Source organism: Anolis carolinensis, unplaced genomic scaffold (genome assembly GCF_035594765.1).
Source record: "Anolis carolinensis isolate JA03-04 unplaced genomic scaffold, rAnoCar3.1.pri scaffold_9, whole genome shotgun sequence".
Taxonomy (NCBI): Eukaryota; Metazoa; Chordata; class Lepidosauria; order Squamata; family Dactyloidae; genus Anolis; species Anolis carolinensis.
This window is the reverse complement of record NW_026943820.1, coordinates 20,316,153-20,328,373: the sequence shown is the minus strand read 5'-3', so window position 1 is coordinate 20,328,373 and position 12,221 is coordinate 20,316,153. Positions and strand designations below refer to the sequence as shown.

Genomic DNA, 12,221 nt, shown 5'->3' with positions numbered 1-12,221 from the left:
AAAGTTTTTGTTTGGAAGCATGCAGGATCGGTAAATGTACAGACCATAGACTGTTGTACATGGAAATAAAGGTAGTAACAAGAAATAATAATAATATAATAATAACTTTATTCTTGTATCCCACCTCCATCTCCCAGAAGGGACTCAGGGCAGCTTACACAGGGACAAGCCCAACAACAACATAAATTTACATGCAAACAGAATTTTAAAACAGTAATTTAATAACAGTATAGCAATAAAATATAATATAGAAATTCTTGAAAGGATTCACAGTTTGGTTATGCTACTTTGTGATGACAACTACTGTACAGTAGATAATAAATTTTCATTTAAAAAAAAATTCAACCATAAATGTGAATTCTTCTTTGTGGAAAAATAAGATAAGACATCCCCTGAAAATAAGACCTAGCACATCTTTGGGAGCAAAAATTAATATAAGACACTGTCTTATTTTCGGGGAAACAGGGTAGAATAAATGCTATATTTCTCTTTTAAAGCATATTTTTTGGGGGAGATTCCTGCAAATGCTCCCAAGGGTTTTTGAGGCAATTTCAACAAATTCCGGTCCAGAAGAGGCCTTTTCCCCCAATACAGTGATGTACAAGTTGACCTCTGAGTCACTGGAAGTATAAGAACTGTGGCAAATTGTGCCACTCATCCTTTGGAAAGCATTTGGAGGTACAATCTTTTAGAAAAAATCAGAGGCTGCTGAGAGGTCCAATATATTGGTGGATCATTGGTGGTGTTACCCTTAATCTATATTTTGTTAGGCTACGATAGATTTAAAATTATGAAATTGGCTTCAGATTTATTGAAATCAGGGTGGACAAAATATAGACAATGAGACCTCTTAGAACTCATAGTGTGACTCCCCAGATCACAAATTGGGATTGGGAATTATGCATATGCTGTTGGACTACGAGTCCCACATAAGTCACCACCGGCAATGTTAGGGCTACTGTCCAATTGCTTGAAGGCTACGTAATTCCCATCCCTTCCTTAGACCCAGTTGACAGTTTTTATCCCCAAACAGCCTCTGCAAAAGGTGTGGGCAACTGTTGGGGGGTAAACACAGAAAATATTATTTATGCAAAGAAAATGTTCTTTTCTGTGAGAAAAAAAGAAACCCTCCAATGAGTTGATCTTTACTGAATAAATCAAGCATGGCAAACAATTTTTAAAGTTGTGCAGTCTTCAGGAATTTTCTTGAAGTGGGGAGAAATTTGGTTAAAATACCCCTTTCCCCATGAAACTGAAATGTAAAACATATAAAAGAATATTACTCAGGTCATCCTAAGGCACAAAATGGGAACTTCTGTAATACTCTAGATGTCTCTGGGTTGTAAGCCAACCTCTGATGAACCTCAAGTTGCCTTCTCCTGTCATTGGGATTGTTATGTGTTTGATGCCTGTAATTAGAAAAAGCTAGAAAAGTACCTGTTTGTGCTTCTACTGAGAAGTACGGCTGCCCTTCCAGGATGCTGTAAACTAATTTGGCACTATTTCCATAGGTAGGATCATCAGCATCTGAGGCTGTTACCTGAATAACAGAAGTACCTAAAATATGGAAGGAAACACACCCATGACAAAAGATCTTCAAAACAACAACAGCAACAACATAAGACTTCTTTTTCAAACAAAAAGTATTGTAGCTGGACCTCAACTTTCATGGGTTTAACTTTTGTTGTTTTGGTTATTTGCTAATATGCCATCATTAATTAAATTGGAATCACTAAATTAAATTGGAGCTTTGCAGCCAACTGAGGAAAACTGCAAATATGGATGTAGATTTGGAAAAAAAACCCTAATAACTAAACCCCTAAAACTGGATGTCATCTTCACTAATCGATACATTAAAACAAACAAACACACAATACTCGGGCCGGGCTGTGGTGCAGCTGGCTAGTAACCAGCTGCTATAAATCACTACTGACCGAGAAGTCATGAGTTCAAAGCCCGGGTCGGGTTAAGCCCCCAACCATTAAATAGCCCGGCTTGCTGTTGACCTATGCAGCCCCGAAAGACAGTTGCATCTGTCAAGTAGGAAAATTTCGGTACGCTTTATGCGTGAGGCTAATTTAACTAATTTACAACACCATAAAACTGCCAGCAAAACACGAGGAAAGGAATGAGGAAGTACAGCCACTAGTGGACGGTGAAGCAACAGCTCCCCCTGTGGCCAGAATCGTGAAGCTGGAAAAATGTTAAATGCCTCTGTGTCTATCTATACTGTATGTTGTTTGTCTGTTGGCATTGAATGTTTGCCATATATGTGTTCATTGTAATCCGCCCTGAGTCCCCTTCGGGGTGAGAAGGGTAGAATATAAATACTGTAAATAAATAATAAATAATAAATACTCTTCAGTTTTTGGGAAATGAAACTGCATGGAAGATAAAAACAGATGTAAAATCAGAACTACTGCATTGATCTAAACCAGGAGGGGAGTTCAGGAATCACTGATCTATACCATTCATAAAATCCCTTGCAAAATGAAAAAAAAAAAATCATTTGGAGCCAATATTAGGCCTGTGCGATCAATGAAAAAATTATTAAATACTCATTACTAAATTGGTGTGTGTGTGTGTGTGTGTGTGGTGGCAAATCATTTCTAAAGTGCTTCTAAAATATTATTAGGGGTCTGTATCTTAACTATAACGATATAATGAAAGTAGTTGTGCAGGAGGGAGCTTCCGGGGCTCCTTTCCCCCTCATTTTTGGAGCTATTTTAGAAACTTGCTACAATAGTAGAAGACATTTACCACTGTTACCCTCCCCCCAAGTTTCAGAACGTTTTACTCATCCAAAGATTTTTGGGAATTTTAAATAACTTTTAAGAACAACATTTTTATTTTAAAAAACTACAAGATTTTTCTTTTTCTTATGCCCTGGTTATGTTGCATCATTGAAAATTTCTATTTTCAATTATACAACATAACTGGGGCATCATTCCCACCCAAGTTTCAGAACGATTTGCACATTCACTGATTTCTAGAGAATTGTAAGCAACATAAACTTAAATTAACAGTATTATTTCACTGGAAGACTCCAGGGGCCATTCAGTCTAGGCCCCTGGAGTCTTCCAGGATGGAAAAGCACAGTCAAACAACCCCCCAAACAATGCCAGTCCAGGCATTGAAATAGTAATAATAATAATAATAATAATAATAATAATAATAATAATAATAATAGTAATAGGAAAACTACCAGATAAAATTTGGAATTACTGCCTTTCAACTTTGCCTATCTTACAGGGTTGGTTCAACTCCCAACAATCCCCTTTTATCTCAAAATCCCTTTAGAGAATGAACACAGGTTTTCCCCCATCAAAACTTTCAGGAAGGAATAGGAGGCACAAGGCTGTAAGCAGAATTTTGGGAAATGTAGTTTGGGAAGGTGACGACTCCTGTGGCAGAGAATTCAAAAGGCCCTGCCCTAAACTACGTTTCGCAGGATTCTGCTAGCTTCAAGCGTTAAAGCTTCAAGCGTTGAGCCTGGAGCCCCAGGTCTCGGTGCTGGTTAGGGGAGCCTTTGCACAGCTTAAACTTGTGCGCCACCTGCGCCCATACCTTGAGAAGCCGGACTTGGCCATGGTGGCCCATGCTCTTGTTACATCCCGATTAGACTACTGCAACACACTCTACCTGGGGCTGCCTTTGAAGACTGTCCAGAAGCTTCAATTAGTCCAACGGGAGGCAGCCAGGTTGTTAACCGGAGCGGCGTACAGGAAGCGCACTACTCCTCTGTTACGTCAACTCCACTGGATGCCGATTAGCTACCGAGCACGATTCAAAGTGCTGGCTTTAGCCTATAAATCTCTAAACGGTTCTGGCCCAGCTTACTTGTCCGAACGTGTTTCCCGCTATGACCTACCATGTAATTTAAGATCTTCAGGGGAGGCCCTGCTCTCGGTCCCACCAGCCTCACAGATGTGGCTGGCGGGGACAAGAGACAGGGCTTTCTCGGTGGTGGCTCCTTGGCTGTGGAACTCCCTCCCTAGTGACATCCAGCAGGCTCCATCCCTTTTGAGTTTTAGAACGAAAGTGAAGACCTGGCTATGCGAGCAAGTGTTCAAAGAATAAGTTTTGTTGGCTTCGACTCGGTCTGGACTAAGGTTTATGTACAAGGTTCTGTGGATGAACGGTTCAAGTATTTTGTATTGTTTAAAACCATTTTAACTACTTATGAAGCCATTTACGAGACTTACAAGACTTAAATAACTCTTCCGAAAGTCATAAGTCAGTGTTTTTAATCTTAAGTCTTTTGTGTGGTCGCCCCTCCCATTTCTTAATATCGCTTCTTATGTACGACTCTTACGAAAATTGAATTACAAACAAGGTTTTGCATCAACTATTGGATATATCTGATGAGAAACTCCAAAGCATCTATAGCTCAAGATGGCAAGCTACCATTAGAAAGACCTCTTGTAGCTAACTAAATTACTTTGGTTTTTTTAAGGAATACAGTGTTCCCTCACTACTTCGCGGTTTACTTTTCGCGCTCTCGCTATTTTGCGGATTTTCAATAAATATTAATGCACACATTTATCATGGTATTTTTGCTGTTTCACAGGTTTTATTAAGATTTATCAAGTGAAACATGGTAAAAAAGTAAGAAAGGGTTTTGGAAGGGGGAAAGGGAGAATTAAAGGGATAGGGGGTAGGGAAGGGTTGGAAATAAAAAAAAGGGTTATTTAGCTTCCATTCTTCCTCTCTGCCTGTGTCCTGTATACTGTATTGTAACTGCTAAAATAAAGTATAAATATTAAAATAAATATAGTGTCCCCACTTCACAGATTTTCACTTATTGCGTGAGCTCCTGGAACATAACCCCCGTGATAAGTGAGGGAACACTGTACCTGGAAATGGATCTCAGATGAGGGCCTCTAGATTTAGAAGACAAACTAGCTGTGCCCGGCCACACGTTGCTGTGGCGAAGTATGGTGGTATGGGAAATAAAGTATTGAGGAATTGGTGGTAGTTAAGGTAAAAGGTAAAGGTTTTCCCCTGACATTAAGTCCATTATAAATGGGTTATACAGCTGTGTGGAAGGGCCTTGAGTCTACACTGCCATATAATCCAGTTAAAATAAGATAATCTGTATTTTATAGGCAGTGGGGAAGAGGCCTATAAGTGAGGCCTAACTCGGCCTGTCCCTTGGGTTGAGTGGGTTGCTAGGAGACCAAGTGGGCAGAGCTTAGCCTTCTAACTGGCAGCAATTGGATAAAAACGATTATTCCTCTCCCTCTAATTAGGACTTTATTTTTTCTTTTCCTTTTGTTATATGAACGTAGAGGCATGGATGAGGGGTTCTGCTGGCAAGTTTAGTGTTTCTGGAATGTGTAGTTTTGTTGTTTTGTCCTAGGTCGAAATTTCATTACCCTTTTATATATATAGATATAGGAAGAGATACCTTTAGCTCCATAGACTAGAGATTACTATGTATTTTTCTTGGGACAGTGTGCCTTTTCACTTTAAAGTCCTTGCAGGGAGTGATATAATCAAGACAAAGGTTTACCCCTTCACTGTTATTTGTTATTACTAGGTCTGATTATTCTTAGTCTAAATTGTAATAAATGGTCAAGTTAATAATTACTGCTCAGATTTCCCAACTTATAATTATGAGGACTTATAGTACCTTGTTGCATTACATACCTACATTGGACCTCTCTGGTACATTGGCATGGTAATTTTCATGTAGGAATTCAGGAGGGTTGTCATTGATATCTTGAACTTTGACAATGAATTCTGAAGGTGGTTCCAGGGGTCGGTTGGTATTCCTGTCCACAGCTTGTGCTGTTAAGGTATATTGAGCTCTTTCTTCCCGATCCAGAGTCTTAGTTGCATGGATGTTCCCTGATTTATCATCAATAACAAAAATGATTCCTGCTCCTTCACCTGAGAGAATGTATTTTATATTCCCATCACCAGAATCAACATCGGAATGAAGCTGCAAAATTTAAGATATGTATAAGCTTGCATCTGAAAGCCCGTGAATAGTGGCTGCCAGATTTTTTATGATTGTTTGCAAATAAATAGATGGAAACAAAATTAAGCACATGGATTGATGTACATAATTCACATGTCTAAAAATTGCTCACACAAAAATGATGATTACAAAATACATTTAAATGAAGATAGAGCAGATAGATCATTACTCCTTAAATGATACATATAGATATAAAAATATTTGCCAACATCATAATTCAATTTCACTAGGGTTTTCCAATGGTTTAATCACTCCATTCCCAGATCCTATACAAACACATAAACAATATTCAAGCCAGTACAAGTTTTATGATCTACAAGGAAAGGATCTCTTTCAGTCATACCACCACCACAGACACATTTGGTGAAGATACTAGGGTTATCTCAGGGTGGTTCTATATAGCTACGTAGTGCAGCTCCAACTAGTATGAAAAATACTGGTTTGGAGCTACATAGTTGGCTACACAAGGTTGCTCGCAGTATAGAATCCACAATCAGCACGTAGACACTGCGAACATAAAACTTGAAGCTGAGCCAACTATACAGATATTCAAAACATTGCCGCTTACCAGGTGAAGGGTTAACTGAAACTGGAGTAAACCTGGGAACCAGTAGTAAACGGCTTATGTAAACAGCTTGTAAACAGCTTATTTCGGCTCACAGCCATCTACTCTAAAATAACATCTATTTGACCATTTATTGTCAACAAACTGAAGCTACAGCCTACTGACTGCATTTACATCCTGAGGAGTCCTACAGAAATGCTCCAAGACTACAGAGACTTTGATTTGTTTTGACTCCAAGCCAAGTTTGAGCCAAGTGATTTGCACACTGATATATTGAGTTTTAGAGCATATTACATGCATTTGGAGAGACTGAATGTACACATACTGTGTCGCTAACAAACTTTAGTTGGAGTTTTGTTGATATTGTTGATATATGTCTGATATATGTTTTATATTGAAAACTGCTCTGTGTAGCATTCAAATCTGGATGATTGCAGTCTATACATTTTATTATTATTTGTATTATTAGTTGTATTATTGTTAACATTATTATGTATATGATGCTCTAATATACATATTGTGTTCTATGGTTTGAACCTTTATCGTGGTGCACATTTTTCAAATATACACAAGGTTGCTGTCAACCGCCTTTAAGGCAGGACAGATGTAATGTACTGCAAAACTCCTTCAGCAAGCCAGGCCACTGGATATTACAGATCAATATTTGCTTAAGTTTCTACATCCAGCAAAAGTCGCTAATTGAGCTTGCACACAAAAATGCTGTTTTTCTACTCTACTACTCTGGCTCTGGGCTCATTACAAGTCAGACCTAAGCAATTCTCAACCTTCCTCCCTTCCAAAGTCTCATCAAACTTTTTTTCATGAGAGGTTCCCCAGATGCAACTCTACACTACATTATTTGTCAGTGTAGAACACTCTCAATTATGGAACTCCCTTCCACAGGAGATATGTTAGCTCCTTCTGTTTCCACAAAGAGGCAAATGCCTATTTATTTAGGTAGTGCTTTGGCGTTATTTGGCAACAGGGTATTTTGAATGTGGTATGCAAAACATTCATCATGCCCTGCTCTCAGAACTCAGTCAGCAAAGGGGAAGTGCCAGCTCCTGAGTCTGAGGCCCCATCTACACTGCCAGATAAAATCCAGTTTAAAGCAGATAATCTGGATTTTATCTGGCAGTGCAGATGGGGTCTGAGAAGTGCAGCTCCCGGAAACCTCAGGAAACAATTCAGTTGTTTGCGGGTTCTTTTTGAAAACGGGAGACATTTCCCTTGCTCCAGCATGCTGGGATATCTTTTGTTTTCCAAGAAATCACACATGCAAGTTCATCTATTACTCTAGTAAGTTCATCTATTACAGATGATCATATATAAGAAAATTCTGGGATGCACTTTTTGACTAGTCATCTCTGTTCCCCCTGTCAGGTGGAAGGATTTTCAACCAAGTTGTACTATAGTCTGGTATAGTAGAGTCTCACTTATCAAAAACTCCCTTATCGAAGGTTCTGGATTATCCAAGGCATTTTTGTAGTCAATGTTTTCAATATATCATGATATTTTGGTGCTAAATTCGTAAATACAGTAATTACAACATAACATTACTGCGTGTTGAACTACTTTTTCTGTCAAATTTGTTGTATAACATGATGTTTTGATGCTTAATTTGTAAAATCATGACCTAGTTTGATGTTTAATAGGCTTCTCCTTAATCCCTCCTTATTATCCAAGATATTCACTTATCCAAGGTTCTGCCGGCCCGTTTAGCTTGGATAATTGAGACTCTACTGTATTCTATTTGTGAGGACAGTCATACTATTATTCCATTCTATGTAATCCTGGTTTAGACAGATTATTGAGGGGCAATTAAAATCCTCAGATAGACATTTGATCATGACCTGAAGATATAGCTACTTGGCACCAGAAATCAATAAAGTTCTCCTTTCCACGTTCTATAACATTCACATTTTTCCAAACACAAGTTAGTTACATTTGATTGAAAATATTAAGTGATTTATTATCTTTTTAGTTCACCCTACAAATGAGCAGATTTCAGATTATTAAAAGGAAACACAGCACACATTAAATTAAGTCAGTATAAGAAAGAAGTAGACAATGTATACAAAAACAACTAAAATGCCCAAGAGAAGAATGTCTGCAATTGACAAATGTTGCATACCTTCTCAATTCAGTAACAGTGTTTCTTAGCACTCCTGTTACAAAGAAAAAATATAGGCAAAAATGTTTTGACTATAAGGATGCTTTTTTTCTGATAAATTTCCTCGCACCTGGGGTTGCGAAGGAAGGAAATTTCCTGACTATTTTTAGAGACCTATTTTACTTATTAAATGTATTAAATGTGTTCTAGCACACCTTTTTATTTCAGAGCTTTCATGTGATGTCCCATAAATTGCTACTGAATATTTTTAAGACCATATAATTATTACAAACAGCAGAAATGCACTTAAACTGCAGTTTAAATCAGCTAGATGGCAGAGGCGGAATATGCTCAGTATCAGAGCTCATTTTTTTAAAAAAAACAGTTGGGGAATTAGATTTTTTTTTGTGAGAAACTGCAAGTTGCTTCTGGTGTGAGAGAATTGGCTGTCTGCAAGGACGTTGCCTAGGGGATGCCTGGATGTTTTACCATCTTGTGGGAGGCTTCTCTCATGTCCCCCCATGGGAAGCTGGAGCTGACAGATGGACGCTCACCCTGCTTCCCGGATTTGAACCGCCGACCTTTTAGTCAGCAGTCCTGACAAGGGTTTAGCCCATTACACCACTGGGGGCTCTTTGTGGGATTGGATAGCTCAGTAAAATGAAGAAGATCGAGACTTAGTCTTTGGCTTTTCCATTTCAAAGCGATCAGGTGGAAGACAGCTGGGAGCAGGTAGAAGATAATTGTGTAAGAACGTTAAAAAGATATAGCCATCCAGACCAGATTTTACTCCATTTACATATGAATAAATTGATTAATTAACTGATACAATTACCCTTTTCATTCACAACCAAATCCAAGGCTCACAAATACATTGTTATTGTTATAATGTATTTTGATGATCTATTTTTATAGTTTGAATTGATTATATGTACTGTTTTTGTTTTATTATTATGTTCTTGGCATTAAATGTTGCCAACTGTTGTAAGCCGCCCTGAGTCCCCACGGGTGAGAAGGGCGGGGTATAAATGCTGGAAATAAATAATAAATAAATAAATAGAGCATAAAAGGACAAATGCCCTGACCTGCTACATACTACTTCCCATGGGCCCTGCACAAATAAAAGAGGTCCTGACCTGGTACCTACAGTGTAAAGATAGCATTGCATAAACATCCTTTGCTATATCCCATGCGTTCTCCTCTTGTGTGCATTATATTGAACTCTATTACAGAGCTTTTTAAATCTGGGGTTCCAAATCCCATTTGGGACCCCCTAACTAAATCTGTGGGCCGCAATGGGTGCATCCCTTCCTTCAAGGAAATTGTCTCAATGACATGCATAGATTTAATATACGCTCTTTCAAAAATTTCAAAAAATCATAAGATGCTATAATTGGCCCATTGCCATCTGGAAAGTGATATCAAACAATTTCTCAGCCACAATGACGATGGGCTAGCAAGGTATGATTCTCAAGAGGTTGCTGTACTGGACGGCAACACTCGGCAGTCCAGCTAGCATAGCCAACAGTAATAGGAGGCCTGTGTTGCATATAAACTTATATAGTAGAGTCTCGCTTATTCAACCTTCATTTATCCAACATTCTGGATTATCCAAAGCCGTCTGCCTCCCGCCCAGATCCACAGATGCTTCTCTAGGCAATAAGGACCAAACTTTTTATGGAGTTACCTTCTGACAATGTGTTACTGTAATTCTATCTTTATTTGTAGTCGATTTTTATGGAACCCTGCACAGATGGTCGGTCAATGCAACTTAAGCAATTTGCAGTCATTGAATTCTTGACAGCAGAAGGTGTCATCCCAAAGGAGAATTCAAGCTGTTTATGGTGATTGTGTTTATGTGAGTACTGTGCATTGTTGGGCAAGTAAGTTTAAAGATGTTGAGGTGGGAACATCATGACAAACAAAGAGTTGGAAATCCTGTGACAGCAACCATGAGTTTCACAAGCAAAAGGTTGACAGATTGATTCAGGATGATCATTGTATCACTCAGAGAGAAATTTCAAGCATAATCGGCATTTCACAAGAACGTGTGGGTCACATAATTGCTTTGCTTGGCTATCAGAAGATCTGTGCACGACAGGTACCCAGGATGCCAACACCTGAAATGAAAGCGCACAGACTTGAAATTTGCCAGGAACTCCTCTCACGTTACGAGAATGAAGGTGATGCCTTTCTTCTTTGTGGTGACACCTTCTGCTGTCAAGAATTCAATGACTACACGTTGCTTAAGTCGCATTGACCGACTGTCTGTGCAGGGTTCCATACTTTGCACTTTAACAACACAACCATTAAACGCTAAGGCTTCCTGCCAAATGGAACTGTAGAGGAGAGTCTACTGAACAAGCCAATGCCTGCTGCATACCAGTACTGCCATCTGTTGAGGAGTTACGAAGGTGGAGGCATTACTTTTCATTCAACCCTTGTAAAATCATAATGTAATTTGATGTTTAATAGTCTTTTCCTTATTACCCAACATTTTGCCCCCCCCCCATTTATTTTGTATAAGTGAGACTCTACTGTATTACTAATCACCTTTAAACCTTAACCATATAGAATGTTACCTCTCTGCACTTCTGCTGGATCTAAAGTGATATACAGACACTCCCCGAGTTACAAACATCTGACTAACAAATGACTCATAGTTAAGAATGGGAATGAAACAACAGGAAGTGAGAGAAATCTAACTCTTGGACGGGAATTTACTCCTAAAAGAGTTATCATGGGGAAAGGTGTCTCAATTAAAGCTTTATCATCAATCCTTTTTTCCACAGCATGCTACATTTTTCAAAATTCAATTATCACAGAGACAGGAAGTTAGGTGAAATCTTCTGAACAGGGCACAGACAGGAAAACAAGCACCACAGGAGTGTTAACTCTTCCTTATGCTATCTAAAGCTTATATAGTTCTGACTTACAAATAAATTCAACTTAAGAACAAATCTACAGAAACTATCTTGTTCGTAACTTGAGGACTGCCTACATTCCTGAAACATGGTTGGATGAGTTATACTTATCCAACTCTCTGGAGAAATAGAAGTGTCACAAATAATCATTAAAGCTTGTTACATAATTTTCCTAAAGAGTTAAATGTATCAGTCAAATATGGGAATACCTTACCCTGCCAACTAGCACAGGATCCGGTCCCGTATATTCCTCTATTACAAAGAACTGGTTCCACACCCATCCTCTTTTTGAACGATGGAGAACTTGCCCTTCTTTTCCTTTTTCATGGTGACCATGGAGCAATGGCCTTGTATGGTTCCGTTTTTCTGTCACCATGGCCAAGCTGTAGCAGAGCATCCCAAGACAGATTAGGGCAGCATGTAAACAGATGTCCTCCTTCATATTTGGTTATTGGCAACAAAGTATATCCCAATATATCCTTTCTTCACACAATTTCACCACGACGATAAAAAGGGACAGTATAATCCTCTGGAAATTTTAGAAGTTGTTTCCTGAATCCAAGATGTTATTTCTCCTTAGGTACATCTCTTCAATCTTGTATCGACTTCAAACTATTTCCTGCAGAGTGGAGA

The 12,221-nt window shown here is 38.7% G+C and overlaps 1 protein-coding gene across 1 annotated transcript in view; it reads right to left on the bottom strand.

Annotated features, from left to right (window-relative positions):
• Positions 1–12,221, bottom strand: part of cdh11 (cadherin 11) — a 117,290-nt gene that overhangs the window by 43,999 nt on the left and 61,070 nt on the right. Inside the window, exons 3-5 of the mRNA XM_003222973.4 lie at positions 11,803–12,207; positions 5,653–5,947; positions 1,438–1,557 (exon numbers count right to left, since the gene is read on the bottom strand). Of these exons, the coding sequence (XP_003223021.2) occupies positions 1,438–1,557; positions 5,653–5,947; positions 11,803–12,030 (643 nt within the window). The 5' untranslated portion in view covers positions 12,031–12,207. The remainder of the gene's footprint in view (positions 1–1,437; positions 1,558–5,652; positions 5,948–11,802; positions 12,208–12,221) is intronic.